Source organism: Anarhichas minor, unplaced genomic scaffold (assembly GCF_050575085.1).
Source record: "Anarhichas minor isolate MPS153535 unplaced genomic scaffold, ASM5057508v1 ptg000073l, whole genome shotgun sequence".
Lineage (NCBI taxonomy): Eukaryota > Metazoa > Chordata > Actinopteri > Perciformes > Anarhichadidae > Anarhichas > Anarhichas minor.
The window spans coordinates 5,216,698-5,235,270 of record NW_027466519.1 but is presented as its reverse complement, the minus strand read 5'-3'; the positions used below and the strand labels follow the sequence as shown (position 1 = coordinate 5,235,270).

The following is an 18,573-nucleotide window of genomic DNA, read 5'->3' as shown; positions in this document are numbered from 1 at the left end:
GCACAAAGATGGCAGAAGCGACACAACTAGGTTTCATCGTAAAATGAATCCTTTAGTAATAGAAATTCTCCTGTAACAAGTAAATCTACCTGCTGAACACATACAGCTCGATGTGGTCGGACAGATCCCTGGACAAAATATAAACCAACAAAGAGAGCAATTTACTCCTCATTTTACCTAAAAGAAGCAGTTGTTTTTAACCAACACGGATAAAAACACCAAAAACAAACACTCGAATAAGCCAAATCAGGAGGGCAGGAAGAAAAAAACACGAGTAGGGGATAATCAGAGGTATAAAAGATAAACAAAGACACTTTTTACTCTCTGAAAAGACAAGTGGTTATGTAGAAAAAGCACGTATCCAGTCTGGTTTACCACACAGTGGAAAGGCATGAACAACATGCAGGAACGCTCGCAGGACAATAGAGCATTATTGAATAGCCTAGAGACGGCTCATCATTGGAGTCCTGATGAAATTATAAACACAGTTCAATTACACCTGGTTGTATCATTTAGGCGAAATGAAAACGGCAGCGTTGGGCCAGCGCTTGGCTCCGCGAAACAACACTGGGGTGATGCATACGAGCGCACAGCCCCGCAAACTACTACGTAATTAAATTTAGCCCTGCGGGACTCCATTAATAACTTATAATATAATGCACATTTCATTGGAGGGGGCCATAAGATGTGGGTGTGTTATTACGCTCTGGAGGAAGCCCCTTCTGCGCTGTCTTTGCGCTCATAACAGTGAGCGAGAAAGTAGCATAAATCAGATGAGGCAGTTTCTGTGTTATGATTCCTTAATAATAGCGCTTGTAATTAGCTCTTGGAAATACAGAGGTTTTTTTAATGAAGTCAACCAAACATGGAAGAGTTAGCAAAGTTCATGAATCAGAGAAGACTGTGGAGCTTGCAGGATTCTGTGCATGTTCTTGTGTGTGTGTGTGTGTGTGCACGTACATGCCTGAGGGTGACCAGCTGACCTTTGACTCCTCCAGCTGAGCATTCATTAACTCGATGGCTGACGCACTCTTTTTAGTGTGCTGTAATTACAGAAAGGCTAATTGCTGGCGTCACACAGATACCGATACATTCTCACCCCAATGCTTCAGAAGTCAGTGCTCCCGAGCTTCAAACTATGGCGCTCTACGTACCCCTCTAGTGTCACTTTTGGCAGGTGTCGGGGATGGGGGTGTTCATAGACGGTTGTCACATGCATAGTTTATCTTCAAAATAATCAGGAATTAGGTTTAGGCAACAAAAGCACTTAGTTAAGTTAAGGAAAAGAGCATACTTACTTTTAGTTACGCACAGGAGATAAACAGCGATCTGTTTGACCTGTCTGCCCTGCTGTCTGCCCTGTGTGGACTATCTTGCACTGTATACTACATCAGTTGCTATTAGTGCTTAATAAGGAAGCGGCTGTCCAAACAAAGTGGACTGTGAAGAAGCAAGAAGAGAAAAAGTGTTACCGGCAAAACTCCATAAACTAATGTCCTCAATGCCGAGGAGGGGATTGCAATTAACTGTGAACTCCTCTATCTCAAACCCATGGACCACTTTATTGCTTTTATACACGCCCTATAAAAGAAAGGAGTCAAGTATTAAATGTATTATAATGAAACAAAGGTTGAATATCCTGTGAACAATCTGATTTGGCTGGTAGAAAATATACTCAAATGTAGATTTTTAAGACCTCCTGGCTGTAAAGCGTTTAAAAAAACGAATTTGCCGTCTTTGTAAAACCCTCAGACATGTTAATAGTTTTATCAGTGAACTATTTGTGACACAGACAGACACACACACACACATGCACATATGCACAATGATTGCTTTTTTTGACCCTCACACTGTTACCAACAGGTCACTGCTTTTGACTCTTTAAGAAGGCGTGAGATCACAATAAAATGTCACCTGATCATATCATGGATTAAACACAGTCGAGGGATTTCACAGGAGTGCTGACAGAGAGCCGAGTGCCTTTTATGAGAGCTTTGAACGTCTGGTCTCTGACGCTACAACACAACACGCGGACGTTCTTCTTCTCCGTGTTCTCTCTTTCCCGCTACAACACCTTTCTTGTACTTTGTCATATGGAGACATTCATTCATTTATTTGTGCATTAAATCAATCGCCAGCAGTCCCCTCCGCAAATATCATTAGAATAATAAATGATATAGGCTTTAATTTAACTCCACTTTTTCAAGTTCTCTCTGAGGCCAAGAACTCCGGTCTTCCATAATGCATAAACGGAATTACCTTTCTGTAGTAATTGTGAAAACAAATGAGCACACAGAGAAAGCTCTTCCTCAGGAAGACCAACGAAAAAGGATCTCTCTACCAAACACGTCACAACGTGCTTTGAATAAAAACAATGCGATTTAAAAAAAAAAACGTAAAGTGCTCCTCCTACGTAGTGCTCCTCTATTTTTGGGTAGGAGGCAATAAAGTAGACCCATGCCACATGGTTTCTTGAGAGGTAAACCTGCTCGCTCTAATGACGTTTGGATATAGGAATAGTTGGTCAAGAGACACCATCTTGCACACTGTTCGTCTGCTCTTGCAGGCTTGGAAGCAAAGAGAGTTGTTGTTGAATATATTCTTTTTAACCTTGTATATCCCACAATGGGAGCGTGTAGCCGGTTTGTGGTAACCAACGACTCAACAATGTTTTTCTTTAGTTGTGTTTTTGGGCGGTTCTTTTTGGTCATAGCTTATTCTTTCTTTTTTTGTAAACAAAATGTGACAACAGAGTGACAATATATGTCATTTATAAAGCCAGATTAAGGTCATTTTTACTTGACGCTGCCTTAAAGTTTTACTAAAATTAAATATAGATATATTCTACTTCGGTATAAATGTAATTTTATTCATGATACTGCCCCAGAAGATGTCGTGTATGAACTTCATTTTAGAGAAAGAAATGAAGGTATATTATAATTGACAGTCCTGCAGTTGCTGTTTACTGATTATATCGTCCAACACTTAGGCTCAGGATGCACCACGCTCTTCCCATGAGCCTGAAACCGTCACTCACCTCCCACCCACCATCGCTCTGTTCACCATCTCTTTCTTGAATACTGGTGTGTGTGTGTGTGTGTGTGTGATTGTGTGTGTGTGTTCAGTGGCTCCTCGTAAGAAAACAAATCATGTAATCAGGAGCTACATTATTCAGACGGGAGGCAAGGTCAACCTTACGGGGCTGTTTACCGCAGCAGAAGCCGGTGCCAGGCCGCTGCCGTGTGAGGGATTCATTGCTGGAGGAGAGGATGGTAACAACAACAGTATGCTGCAATCACGGTGAAAACAAACTCGGAACAAACAGCTGCCCTGAAGACCAACAATAAACTCGTTAAACTGAAACTAAATGTAATAGTACATTGAGGTATTTGGGTACTTTGAGAACAGCTAATGACCAATACGTTTGACAATTTTATCCCCTTAAAGTTTATTGTCATAAAACATTTTACCATCCTTACAGATGGTGGTTAAAGGAAACGGTCTGCGTTATAACCGAGATGTTACAGCGTATGCCACATTACCGCAAAGTCCCGGGTTCGATTCCAGCCTTGGGCCCTTAGTTGCATGTCTTATCCCTCATGTCTCTGTCTCTACACTGTCATATTAAAGCAAAGCTGGCAAAAAAACGACATCATCTTTGAATTAGTTTAATAATACAAGCTGTTTCCGTTTCAGTAACCTTAGCGTGGTTGATGATTAGCGCTGACCGTGACCTCACTGATTTTAATGAGCTTCAATTGTGCACGACATTAAGCTAATAGGCTATAATTTGTAGCAATCAGCTTCTGTGAAAGAAGAAAAAAATAAATAAAAGCACACCATAAACACGGTTTGCCAATCGAGATCTAATCACGCACTTCACAATAATGTTTGCAGAAAGCTAATATCTTTAAAAAACATAAGAAATAAATCCGCCCTGTTTAATGAGCTAATTGATTAGTCATCTGTTTTTATGCTCTGCCACTTCCCAGGAGTGTCATGGTGTTTGTTGACGCTGCGTGGGCAGGAGTAAGAAATCACCAAGAGAGCCGAGAGGACTCCTTCAGATTATTGTACCATGGGCTGACATGAATGCTTTTATTGATGCTACTGGCATAACCTAAATGTTTTCAAACAAAAGAAAGTGTACATATTCAGAAAGTAGATAAGCTCTTTATATTGCTCTGCATTGTCCCCGAGGGTCCTTGAAAGCTGCCCAAACACCCTGAGAGGATATTTAAGGCACCGGGCCATCCGTATGGAAAAAAGGCTGTTTCTCTTCCTGAATTCCTGAGACAGTTGGCCGTGTGAAGATGGCAGCTTTTTTTATTTTTATCTGTCAGCAGCAGTGTGTTGATGTGTTTTGACAATGTTGTTTTGTGACTGATGGGCTCCTCTGTTCAATACATCCTGCTGTTGAGCTGCCCCCGACGTGACGGAGCTCAGAGTGACAACCTGGCAGATGACTGGTTATCTTTCTACCTGGGATACTGTGGTGTGTGTACTAATATGTTCTACTCTCTCTCTTCCCATCTGTGTGTGTGTGTGTGTGTGTGTGTGTGTGTTTTTTTGTGTGTGTGTGTGTGTGTGTGTTTTGTGTGTGTGCCAGGCCCTTTCCGTCAGAGGACACAGCTCTGAATGAGGATGATGTGTACCGGAGCCTTGAAGAGCTGGCAGAGTAAGTATTCATTCCACACACACACACACACTTGTTTTTGTCACTTAGGATGACGTGTTATCAACTTAAATTTATTCTCTGGAGACTTCCCCTAACCCTAAACTTCAAAAACCACACGCCTTACCCCTACCCTGACTTTTCCTTAGCCTATAAACCAACCCAAAAACAAAACTAAACCCTTCAAATGAAATGGCTTACCTTGTGGGGACCAGCTCTCTGTTGCCAAATAGGAGGGGAGACTCTGCTCATTGCTTTCTACATTTAGCTCAGAGTATCTTTTTAAACTGGGTAACAATGTGTCTCCGATGTGTCTCCCATCATGCTGGAAATAAGCCAGAGTCCATCAAAGTAATAATATATATATATATGTGTGTGTGTGTGTGTATTTCTTATATTACTGCAGACTTAACAATTCTCCACCCATCATGTACACAACACATCTTGATGTGATGTTTTCAGCATGATTGCCACTTCTTCCAATTGTCTCTAACTGCTTAATTACATAAGCGTAGAGCCTTGTGTCACTCTGCGCGTTGCCATGGTGACACCATCTCAGCTCTGGCTTCTGGTGTGGCTGCCTCTCCGGACCGACTCGGTGGCCGGCTTCCTGGTTTGGTGTGTGTGTGTGTGTGTGTGATGGGTGGATGGGTTTTCGCTGGGTGCGAAAGAGAGAAATGTAGGCTCTTGGAGTTTGCAGAGGTTCCAGCGGTGACAGCAGCCGCTCAACTCAGATTAATGGAGAATAATTAGTCTACCGCTCTGAGACGGGTGTCATTCATCACAGAAAGATAGGAGGTAGGAGAGGGGGAGATAGAAAGGAGACCATGCGGGTTATAGCTATATGCCGGCTGAATACTTGATCGTGGCGTTGAGGAATGTGCTCTCGCTAGAGGAGATGGGTGCCAGCCAAGCAGGCTAATGCTGGATTAGAATGCAGCTCAGCCAAACATTTAGCCCTGCTAGCTTGGAGCGTGGTTCCTTACCTTGAAAACGGAACTCAATCCTGCACAAAAAAAATAGAAGAAATACTAAAAAACGTGTTGATTCAAAGATTTCATATACCAAAAAAAACAGGGATGTAAATATGCTCATAAAAGAACAGACAACTTCAAAAAGAGAAGAAGTCAGACTGAGCTTGCTGTATTTCCTGACATGTCCCTAATTTGTTTCATATACAACCCGACTTCTTTTTGCAGCCGGAGACCGTTAGAAATAAATGCTAGTTTAAGGCACCTCGCCATTGGCTTCACTTTCTCGACCTGGAGGGTGACGCCTAGTTTTGGCCGCATAGAAGCAGCTTCGATGAGCTTGAGTTTTCAGTTTTTCTCTGAAATGGTCAATGGTGTTGTAACACCGTGCTCCTTGTGTCACCTGTAGGTGCAGAGGGCCGGGTCTCATTCAATTAATCATTCTGCTCTGCAGCACGGCTGCTCTTGACCTTTTACAAAGAACATGTATGCAGCGGCGGACGGACACATAATTGATTCCTCAGCAGGTCCTGCACCTAATACACTTAGCACATAGGCCACGCCAGCAATAACCCTGCTCTGAGAGACTTATTAATTAGCCTGAAATATTGCCGCATGCATAATTTACAATGGATGAGTGACGGAACTGCTAGAGTGAGGGAGAGGACGATGATGATCTTACCGCAGTAATAATAGTCATTTTTTCATGGATGCAGTATTATTTAACAGCATCTCGGAGAAAGAAAATAATACAATGACAGCCGATATTATATCATAAAAATAACAGCATGTAAGGAATAAAACAGCAATATTGTCACCAAAAATATTTAGTGTGAGAAAATTAAGCTGCATGGAGTAGCGATATAATGGCATATAATAAAAATCAATTAAATGGCATCATTAAGTTCAGTGATAAGACGACAAAGGATACTAAGTGCAATGGAAGGCAATCTATAAAAATTGATTTTGAGGTGAGATTTAAAAAGCGAGTTCATGCCAGCAGACCAAACGTTAAATGGAAGACCGCTCCAGCCGCCCGGGCCAGCAACAGATCGATCAACCTTTCATTTTCATCTGGAGCAGCCAAAAGACTTGAACTGGTGGACTGGTGGAGGCCTCTGAGGACAGCTGGATGTCCACTACTCACTAATGTAATGGCGGCTGATGTATTAATCAATGTTTTTAAAGATATAATTGGTTTAATAGCCATTTAAGGCTTTTATAGATGGTTGTTCTTCAGCCAGCAGCTTGGCCTTAAATATACGCCAGAATGTTTGCGGTTGACCATGTATCATTTCTGAGGTTTTAGCAGAGGTCACTTACCTTGCTGGATGATTTCCATATTTACGATATCAAGTCAGAAGACTTCATGTCAGGCGAGGTGAATTGAGGCTTCAGGCTGTCAGTATGAGCTCACCAGGAAATTACAGCTGTAAATGATTGGCACTGAGATTCTGTGACGGGTGCAGGTATATGTGTATTTGTGAGGCATGCTCCGGCTTGATTTCTGCTGCACCACATCTGTTTTGCAGGCGTGTCTGAGTCAGGTAGTGGCCAGCCTCCACCTAATTGAGGTCTCCTGGGTTAATGTGGTAAACCTGATCCACACTTCCTTCCTCCGGCTTTGTGATGTCAAGTCTCCGTGTCGTTTAACTCAGAGTTCTCCCTGTCTGGAATGACTCCATCCTGGAGTTGACAAAGCATGAAATGGGGGTGGATCGGACACAGCCGCCAAGGGACCTTTTCCTCTGTGAAAGGCGGATATAGATTTCCATTCCAAAACAAACAGTGTCACAAGCCCTTTGTGTCACTCTTGTAGTTTGTTTTTGCACCATTAATCCCTTGGGCAGCTTGGCATGAAAAGTCAATAGCTTGAAAATGGATGGAACTCAGTCGGTATCATTTACTGCAAAGTATTAAGTCACATACGTTTTTCAATTCAACTTTATATTACCACATGACCACAGTCAGGATAAACTATTCTTAACTAGAGACGGCCAGTAAGAACTATAAACTGTATATAAGAAGCCATTGTCATTTTGGTTTTTGGCTGTGGCCATCTTGTTTTTTTTGCAACCAGAAGTGACACTAGAGGGCGGAGCTTAGTACAATCTAAGGTTGAATAAGACATTTTTAGGTGAACAAAAAGGCTTTAATTAACTTTAATGAATTGAAAACACTGTGAAAGGGTTAAGGTCGTAAAGCGAAAACACAGACCTGTCAATCACAAGGTAGCCCCGCCCTAAAGCACACCCTGCTTTATCATCTATTTGACTCCAAATGGGACCATAACTTACTAAATGAACATCATGCTGTAGTGAAGAAGACTTGAAACTAGTGATGAGACCATAAGCTCATGTTTACAATGTTTACTGAGGGAATAAATCAAGAGAGAAGGAGGCCAAAACCTTCCTTAAGTACATACAGAATATCAAAATCTAATGCCGTGGAATTCACTGGGAATTTATGCTCCTGACAAAATAAGCCCTCACAATGTCAATGCCCACATGACTTTGCCTATAGTGCCGTACTCAGGAAACCGCTCACAATTTGGCCTCACTGATGATAGGCATCAATCAGTATGTTGTGCATCTCATCCCCCATGTTAGCATTGTGAGGGACAGTGATACATGCAACCTCCAGGGGCCTGAAACGTGAGATGTTTTGGGGTGGGGTTTTTTTGTTTGTTGTTTTTTTGTATCAGTCTCATCAGCTGTATAGATGCAGTGCGGCAGCAGCATCGTGATGTTACAAGCCCTGATGCAGACAGAGTATTAAACATTTTAAAACCTTGCTGTATTGAAAAACATAATATTATTTAAATAGAAACCTGTTAGGCAGTCCAGCCTTTGGGGACCAATGCTCAGTAGCTCTGATATGGTGAGTGACACTCCGTCCCTCCACTGATGTAACTCTATGTCTTTGAGCAGAGGCTTGCGGGCCGATTGCGTGCAGACACCATGGACACCCTCTGCCCTGTCACTGTTTAATCAGACAGAAGATCAGACCTAATTCATCAGTCCTCAGGACTTTGCCCCCTTTGTTCTACCTCACTGCTGCATTATGATGCATGCACATGTGCAAGCACACACAAAGTGCATTCATATGATTTATTAATGTCCAAGAGACAAAGGGACGTAAATTGTAAAGTTATGGTGCGACAGATTTACACTGGCAAGAATCATGTCCCCCCCCCCCCTTCTCTTTCTAAGAACACACACACACACACACACACACACACACACACCCTGAAACATTAACCGTAAACATCAATACTACATGTCGAAACCTCAACCATTGTTGTAGCATTTATCTTAACTTAATCCTAACCTTGAGCTAAAAATCTGAAAAGGGGACTGACTTTCGTCCCCAGGTAATCTTCCATTTCCTGTGAATCTCTTGTGCTGGTTAAGGTAATTTGTTACACAGTATTTTTCACAACAAAGTCACCAGTGCTTTAAATGGATCAAGATTTTAAAAATAAAATAAAATACAATACGATAAGATAAGATAAGACAAAATAGAATCCAATAAACACATAGTTCTTTCCCTCAGATTGACCTAACCGCCACTAAGACCATATCCTGACCCTCAAACTGGCCATTGAAGAAGTGAGAAGAAAGCCAAAATGTCCTTTAGTCCTCAAAGAATAACTTCACTATCCAAAACATCATGACATCATGGTCCTTACAATGATGGAAGGACAGGACATACACTTCAAGCTGATGACATCTTTGTAAACAAGCATTCATATTTCACGTTACTACAGTAGGAACTTATTATGTTCAGGTTCATTAGAGTTATTAGGATCAATGCATATTGACTGTGAAAACAGCCAGTCAAGTAAGAAGTTCGTTAATGACATTAACAATTACAGATCTGGAGGAGTCTAGAGACCGATATTCCATCTGGTTAGTATTTGGGAAAATAAATATAGACAATGTATTAGAACTAAATGTAAGGAAAGGGGCAGAAATGGAATCAAACATTGGAAAAAAGCATTGTACAATGCATATTTGGGATCAATAGGTCAGCAAACGCCACTCAGAGAGACTTGGGCATGAGGAAAAACAGAAAGTAGGTGCTATAAATGAAATCCCCGGTCGACAGGAAGCTTTTCTCCAAACCTGTTGAGCCCTCAGTCAGTGTAATGTAGCAGACCGTCAGTCATCATTATTGAAAAGCACTACAATTATACTGAACTGACTGACTGAACCAAAGGAGTATTGAACAATGACAAAATAACCAACCGGCAAAGAGGGAGGGGCTAAATCATCTTCACTAATCAATGGAATATTTAACCTTTGACAAGTTCAGGATCAATAGCTGGAGAAGGAAACCAACACATTTTTTTCTATTACATTTTTCAATTCTCTATTCAATTTAGATTATTAATATTGTTCTATAGTAATACTATATATAGTAATTACGGCTTTTCATGAAGAAAAGACTGCCCTACAGACTCCTCCTCCATGCTCTAACCTGGAGAGATGCTCCTCTTAGATCTGTGCACAGCTCATATTCATATCATTGCACTACACCTCCGTCGTACAGTACCGTCTCCGAGGGATAAGAGCAGAACCTAAAGTACAACATCTTCTTTTCGTGAGCTTCCCTGCTGTGCAGCACGTCAGTCACCGTGGAGCGTGCTGCTATCTCAGAGTTCAGAGAGCAGACACTGATGGGACAGCGTGGGCCTCCCACACAGTCCTCTCCGTGTTCAACATGAGCCGCTTTAACTTAATGAAGAAAAGAAGGAGCACAGCGCAGACAGTGAACCCGGCCACCTCAATTAACACTTCAAACAACCCCCGCACTAGCGTGACAACAAAGCTGAATATTTCAATGAGGGCAGTTCTATCTTCTCCGATTTGGATCCCCTATTCACAGAATATTACGGCAATGATGGGAGATGTAAAAGGTCACAGTGAAGAAAACCCAATAACCTGTGCCCATAAATCTTGTTTTAGAATATTCATGAATCAATAAAGCTTGCAAAATCCTTACAAAATATCCAATTTCAGAGATGTCCAAGTGAAATGTTTGGTGCGAGGACAGACCGGTTATGGCCCCATTAGACGAGTAGTAAAGTATACAGATACATCTGGATGAGGCACTATTCATCCAAGAACGGAAATCCTGTCTTCGCTTGCCCCCACTCAGTCCGGGTCAGAGCACGAAACAGCATCCCTGAGCTGGTAGGCATTGAATGTCACGCTCAAGGACATTTAAGCACGGCGGCCACTTGCCGAGCTGGAACCCTTTGGTTCTCCTTTTCTGAGCACCTGGAGGCAGTCGAGACTGCCAACTCTTACAGTACACTCTTGATAGTATGTATTCATTCATTTTCAGAAAAAAGGTGGAGGTGAAAGGGAGAGGTGCGTGGCGGTGTGTTCTTAAAACAACAGGAAGTTAGTTATTGTAGTTTGACCTGTTAATTGGCCCGCTAATCAAAACGGTCAGAGGTCGGAGCAATTAAGGTACTTTGAGACTCAAATCAGGGCACACATATGCTACACTTAGATTCAGTGTGAGGATATTCTCTCTGTGTATAGGAATCTGCTAAAAAATATCATAAGACAAATATGCTTCATGTAAGTCCAAAGCCTGCCTGACAAGTTTTCTTCAGTATCAAAGCAATCCATTCATATTTGTTTGTACACCACACGGGTACATTGCAAACAGGAACTGCTTATAGCCAAATTCATCATACTTTTAATGATGACAATATGCCCGAATGTAAACAACTATATGGAAAAAATAAAAATGATGCTCTGAATCCACGGCAACTTTACATGTGAGCGTTAGTCGGACTCCTCCTCAGTACATTTGAGGTGGACGGACCAACAACCAAGCAGCTGCCAAGCTAGAACCCTGGTCCTCCATTATTTAGCAGGCAGCTCCTACTACTTTTACTTTATTTACAGTACTTAATCATTTATTACCGTTTCGGCGACCTAAAGCTCCCTGGTTATTAACTACATCGATATGGGCCCATTGCCAAAGCCTATTCCTGCTGAGGCTTCTGCCTCAGTAAGTTTCCCCAAACAATAATTGCTTTTACAGGACAAAGGCAGATGCACTGTGGGCTCCCTGAGCACGAGGGTCTTTTCCCCAAAAAGGCGCTCCTCTCCACAGTGACTGTCTGTGCTCTGCTGGCTGCTTGCCTAATTAAAGGTCAGTTAGCTAGCTGGGTGCCAAAGCGGCATAAACACATTAAAGGGAAATGCCACTCAATAACGCAACTCGGTGGAGGTTTGTGAACATCGGGTGCTGTGTCCCCTTGCCTGGAACACCAATATCGCTCTCCAAGCTAGGGCTCGGGAGAGGTAATGAGCTCGTACTGGTGCGACTGCTCAGTGCCTCTCAGCTGTCAGAGCAGTTTAAAGTGGACATAGAAGCCTTTTTTTTGTGGCGCAGTAAAAGGATCCGTCCTTTGAGTTAAGTTGTTCATCCAACTTGTGTGCGTGTGTTTTTTTCCCCCCAGTGAGCATGACTTGGGTGAGGATGACATCTACGACTGTGTGCCGTGTGAGGACGATGGGGATGACATCTATGAGGACATCATTAAGGTGGAAGTACGACAACCCATGGTGAGAACACTCCGTCACAATTCCTGCCTTTTTATCATAAAGGTTTTTTTTTGTGAATTGTTAATGATGTAATTGTCTCAGGTGTTTGTCATATTTTGAATCTGCTGCTTGCTGAAGGTCTATCTGACTAAAGGGTTGCATTTTGTTCGTCACCTTAGACACAGATGCTTCTTTATCTGGTGTACATTAGACAATTCTTATTACCAGGAAAGAAGCAATGAACTCAAAAAAGAGGAAACGCACACTTCTTGGAGGAAGACCTACCTTCGTATTTGCCTGATGTCATATCTCTAAACGCACTCCGATCTCTTACACAACTGGTGATTAATTTGACTTCTGACTTGTACTGCTTTGCCTTTCCCATGCTGCAGATCAGATACATGCAGGTGAGTGCCGCTGTGCTTGTGACTCACCTCACCCTGTCACGCTAACTCCCTCCACCACTTCATTTAAAACAAACTCATAGCATCCCAAGAGAATGGCCTGCCAGTTAGATTATTGACCCGTGCCTGGGTTGGTAGAGGGGAGCCCATCTGGTGCAAGGTGTGACTCAGGGCCCTTTGGAGACGGTTGTGACTTCAGCTCGGTGACATCAGCTCGACCACCAGCTGCCACATGAAAAGCACGAGACAAATACACGTTAACCTGCTGGCTTTGCGCCCTGCTTCTGATTGGTTGATTACATTCTGGATGGAGGCCTTGACTAGTTCCACTTTTTGTATTATCTGCACAGGTTATCAACAGCCAAATCTGTTCCAGATGGCTTTGTTAGTAACCCTGCAGGCAGGCCTGCTCAAAACCCTCCCACAACATAGAAAATCTCTATAGAAATGAAGCCTCTCTCTATGACGTTCTACCCCAGCATCAGTTTTGGACTCGTGTCAAATTTCCGCTCGTTACATGCGTACATTTTCCTTTAAAAATAAACTTCCGGCGTATGTTTACTTCCAACAAAACCTCATGGTTAGGTTTCGGAAAAAATTGTGGTTTGGGTTAAAATAAGTCCACTTTAAATAACTGCACTTCTTACTTAACTGGTGTTTCTAATGCAGATGCGAAAGGTCTATGAGTGAGACTCAGATGTCAGGACTCTTGACAAACGCTCTGAGTAAATCAGTTTGTAACTTGTCCCAATCCTCCAGCACCCACTCAAAACATGCCCGCTTGCATGGCTATGACTTAAAAACTCCCTATTCATCTACTTATGCATACATATGCCTTGTTCAGCCAGCCAGCCAGCCCACACATACAGTGACATACAGCGTCCCTTTCTCACCAAAGTCATTGTCATCGCCACCTCACTTTCAAACTGTCAAACCTGAGGGACGGCACTGTAGCTCACTAATGGTGCAGAGTGTGAACTTGTTTACACACAGACCGTTTTAGATTTTTTAATGCATTTTTCCTTTGATTCCACTAACTATTGCTTTCCATTCATTTGCAGACTGTAGGAAAATCAACTAGCAAATCCAATCAATGTGTTTTTGCCCAGGACTCCCTGGAAAGCAGAATTGATTGTGAATAGATTATCCTGTTAAAATAAAGTAGAACAGACTCTAGAAACCAGCTGGAGTCGTGTAATCCATCACAGTCAACATCAAGTCCTCGTTCATCGTTGTCAATGTTTCATTATGGTTGCATGGTAAATTGATTGGGAAAAGTCAGCACTGCATTATCTCATACGGACAATGCTATTTGATAGATTACACAACTCAAGCAAAGGAAATGAATAGAAGCCATTGACCTCCTGCAATGGTAACAAACACCAACATATATTACAATTTCCAAAATACAGCTGCAAGGTTTGCAAAAGGCTTAGTTATCATGATATATATGTGTTTTAAGAATGGACTGAAACATAAAAGGCCACTGGTATGGGCCTTTTAAAAATACTACAAAAGAAAAACTGTGTTTGTACGTCACAAATTTAGATAGATAATCAATGTGAAACTGGCATCATCTTGAACTCCATCTGTGTATGAATATCATGCAATTCCCTGTGATCATCACAAAAACAATCCTATAAACAGTAATCGCAAGGAAACAAATGTAAAAAGATAATCAATGATCCAAAATCATGCAGTCTAATTGTCCTGTCTCATTATATTTCCTTATCTCGCCGTAGAAGATGGGTATGACAGAAGATGACAAGAGAAATTGCTGCTTAGTGGAGATCCAGGAGACGGAAGAAAAGTACTACAAGACTTTAGAGGACATTGAGAAGGTGAGTGCACATGCAATGTTGTGTTAGAGTTTCCTTTTGGCAGTTCTTCTTTGTTGGTGTCTTAGGCCTGTGGGCCGGGTCACAGCATGGAAATGTCAGCTATCGGCACATTAATTGGAGGGCGCAAATGTCACAGGAGCCGGTCAATAGGTTTATTATTGGCTCAGCAGGAGACACTAAACCCTGGGGCTCTAAGAATAGACACGCACATCACAGTCGGCAGAGTATATTACTGCTGTATGTGAACACAGACTCCAATACAGTATCCAGCATACAGCTAACCCAAAAAAAAGAACCTATTACATACACATCACACATATTACATCGCCTCAAATTGTGTGAGAATATTACATTGTTTTCTCAAGAATCTTTACCTCCCACTGGTGTGTTGTTCACCTACCCATCACAGTTTCTTTATTTCCTTCTGCGTCACTGCTGCATAACACTAGTTAGTGATTACAGTTGTGGTAAGATTGGACACCCCTACAGCCGGGACAAAAAGCAGACAAACTCGATTTGCATCCACATAAAACAGCGGATTATGTGTGCGTGAAGAGTCATAAACTCGCACACATGCACCATCTCTCTCCATGTGATAATGAGCCATTGTTGAGCTCCGCGCTGCTAACACATCACTTTCCGCATTGACAGATTTCGTTCTCGATTTGATGGAGCGCCGCAAATCACGCGCTCCGCTAATTTCATTAAACCAAATGGGCATCCTGTGTTTTGCCGCGTCGGCCCAACGCGAAACTAAATGGGAATAAATAACCCTCTCGTGATCAGAGGACTCGTTACGCTTAATTGAGTTGGGGTTAATAAAGCCTCATTTCTTCATTGCTTCTTAGTTGATCTATTTGTTATTGTTTATGATGATGGAATGTGACAACCATAAAACAATGTTGGAGAAACAATAGGCAGGTTTCTCTTCCGTAAGCATAAGTGCAGCATAGGGAAGAGCTTTATGCTTTGAACTGACGGCAGATACAGTATAACTCCTGCACCCTGTAAACAACAATATGGTGGCTCCATCTTCTACAATATAGTGCGAAACAGATCTGCTAAAAGCTCGGCCAGAGCTTTATTGAATTTTATCCATAAACTTTTTTAAATGAAGGACAGACAACTCTGGGTACCGTATTTGTTTCTCAGTTGATATTCAGTCGTTCCCCTGATTGTTCTCTCGTTTCTCTTTAGAACTACATGATCCCGTTGAAGCAAGTCATGAGTCCACAGGACATGGAGGCTATCTTTGTCAATCTTGAGGTGAGGACCCGCTCAAGCAAAGGAAATTAATTCTACACAGCACGCCTGAATGTCCAGCACACCAAGTGAATAATTCAATGTGTGTGTGGGTGGCCGAATGAATAAAATACAGGGTGTGTTGTAGATTATTAATGGTAATATTTACGCTTTGATTTGCACTGCGATTTTGATGTCACAGGTCAATGTTTTCATCACAAGGGGGGGTAAACAATATAGCATATGTATTTTCGGTCTTTTTAATTAACTTACAGTGACTCATGGGCTGTAATTCTTGTTGTACAATTTGATCAAAAGCAACATTTCAATATTACACCAACTACCAAACTGTGAACACCTAAAGGAACATTAGGTAACACTTTATTTAGTCTGCCTACAACTAGTGTATAGAGCATTTCTAACATGGTAACAGCTTATTCATTGATCTGTTTCACTTAGTCTGTACATGTTTTACTGATTATCTATAGAGTATAGAGTACATTGAGTAAATGTGAATTAATAATATAAATTCATCAACATACCTACATATTCACGGACCAATTTAGTTGAACAAATGTAAAAATATGTTCAAAATCTGTTGAAAATAGTCAACAAACCATTTCATGAATGTTTGTTGAACAATCTAATGATCGACTAATGTTATACAATATGTATATAGAAATGTTCAACAAATGTTTTACCATGCGTTAATAAAAATCTACAGACGCTATTTGGTTATGCAAGTGAAAATCAACTGAATCAAGTAAAGGATATTAAGTTTAACGCAATAAAGGGTTTGACTGCAGTCAGTTGAATATTGGGACATTCATTTGTTGAATAGGAAATAACTATCCACGGTATAAGTGGTTCTTTTTATCTTAAAAACGATGTATAAAGGATGCATTATAGTAGAATGGGTAGATTGTAATATGTATTATGATGTGCACTCAGGATGTAATAAAGGTCCACTTCGCCCTCCTGCGAGCCATTGACCTGAACATGGTCACTGGAGGAAACGGCCTGGGGAACATCTTCTTTGACTTCAAGGAAAGGTTAGTAATCTGAAATGTGTTTGCGTTGTTGATCCCTGCACAAGCAGATGCTGTTCTTCTTTTGGTACATTGAGTATTAAACCCACTTGCAGTTAAGAGGAAGCTGCAGATTTGCTTCCCTTTTAAAGTCAGTAGGCTGCATCATGGTGAGTATCCACACGTCGCTCAGAGGATTGCTGGGATTAGTGTCAAAAGAATTTAAAACAAAATAAAATGTTTGAGGAAAAGCTGAGAAAGCATGTAACCAATTGTTCCCCATTCAACCTAAACGGTGAGAGTAAATCCACTAAAGACTGCATCTGCTTGTCACAGTTATTCCTGCAATGTGCTTTTATTTTCTTAAGAAGTACAGTAAGAATACATTTCAACTGTTTCTGCAGTTCAACTTGTGTCAAGTGTTCGACAAAATCAGGGTTCACTTTATTTCAAGTGCGGCCACCTGCCTTGTCTGTTCTGTTTCAAGATAATCACCCGCACTCCACCATGTATAGAGGAGATGGAACTTTGGCTTGTGCTGCTTTTGCACATTACCATACCACCACAACCTAAAATAAGTTTTCTATTTGCACTATCATTTATTTAACTTATATTGATATTACGCATTTTTAATATATTTGTTGTAGTTATCTATATATGCAACCATATATATTACTTGAAAATATAATTTAGTTTTCCTTATAATTAATGCATTGTTTGTTATTATTACCTATACAGTATTTTTCTTAATATTATATTAATTTAAATATTTTGGATATATCTTTTTTACATTTTATGTCTGCCTAGCATGGAGGGGCCTACAACTACATTTCATTTTACAAGTCAGAATATTCTCACTGCACGGACCCTTTGTTCCACTTGTTTTAAGAAAGGCATGTCTTTGGAGAGAAGGAGAGGGTTTCTGTGGGGTGGAACCGGGGAAAGCAGATGTTTATTAGCAAAAAGGTTTTCCTCTCAGATCTCAATCTTGCCCAGCTGCTGAGCAACGTGTGGATCATTTGCATCCCTGAGGGGAGCGGTGATTTGCCTCCCTGCTGTGCCGAGTGTGGCTGCTTCATAGGTGATGGTGATGATGGTGATGATAGGTTCTGGCCCTGGTCATAACTCCATACACAACCGTGGATATGCCACTCTCCTCACATGATTACTGCAAGAGTGAGTAACACACCACCAGATGTGTGTGCGTACCTGTCCGTGCATTCATAAGCATATTCTATTCTTCTGCTCAGTGATCCTGATAACACGCATACTCTTTTTCCCCTCCTCCTCATCCTTCCAGCCTGAAACAGGCATTCACAGTATTTCTTTGGGCGACGTCAGTTTTCATATAGGTAATAGTGTCACAGCTCTGTCACTTCTTCCCACCTTTCACTCACCTAATTAGTTCATTCAGGGCACCTGCCAGTCACACTCACCTCATCAGCTCATCACTCTCACCTGCTCACTCTACCTCTTCACTATTTAAACCCCTGCCTCAGACACACTCACTGCCAGATCGTTCTTTGCTTACATGCTCAACTTTCCCGCACTCACCCTTGGACTGATTCCCTGTTGCCGACCCTGCCTGTCCCGGACTACCTCGCCTTGCTTCTGCCCTGGAAACTTACTCAGCCCTTCTGTCCTTGACCCCGAGAAACCTGTCGTGGATTCTGCCAGAGCATATTCTACCTGTCGTGCGTTTCTAATAAAGAACTTAAATCAAACCAGTCCGGGTCTTGTCGTACTGCTCCTGGGTCCTAACTACACCCGTAACAGTACGATCTGGCCATAACATGGATCCAGCAGACGACGCCACCGCATGGGCCCGGCTCGAGGCGAT

The 18,573-nt window shown here is 41.8% G+C and overlaps 1 protein-coding gene across 5 annotated transcripts in view; it reads left to right on the top strand.

Annotated features, from left to right (window-relative positions):
* Positions 1-18,573, top strand: part of vav2 (vav 2 guanine nucleotide exchange factor) — a 185,267-nt gene that overhangs the window by 132,028 nt on the left and 34,666 nt on the right. For 3 of the 5 annotated variants that reach the window (XR_012947835.1, XM_076079597.1, XM_076079595.1), the window contains exons 4-8: positions 4,610-4,678; positions 12,134-12,239; positions 14,365-14,463; positions 15,661-15,729; positions 16,657-16,757. Coding sequence is in view for 4 of the 5 variants with exons in the window: in XM_076079597.1 (XP_075935712.1) it covers positions 4,610-4,678; positions 12,134-12,239; positions 14,365-14,463; positions 15,661-15,729; positions 16,657-16,757 (444 nt within the window). In the remaining variant the exon portion in view is untranslated. The remainder of the gene's footprint in view (positions 1-4,609; positions 4,679-12,133; positions 12,240-14,364; positions 14,464-15,660; positions 15,730-16,656; positions 16,758-18,573) is intronic. The other 2 variants (XM_076079599.1, XM_076079598.1) reach the window with 1 other exon arrangement.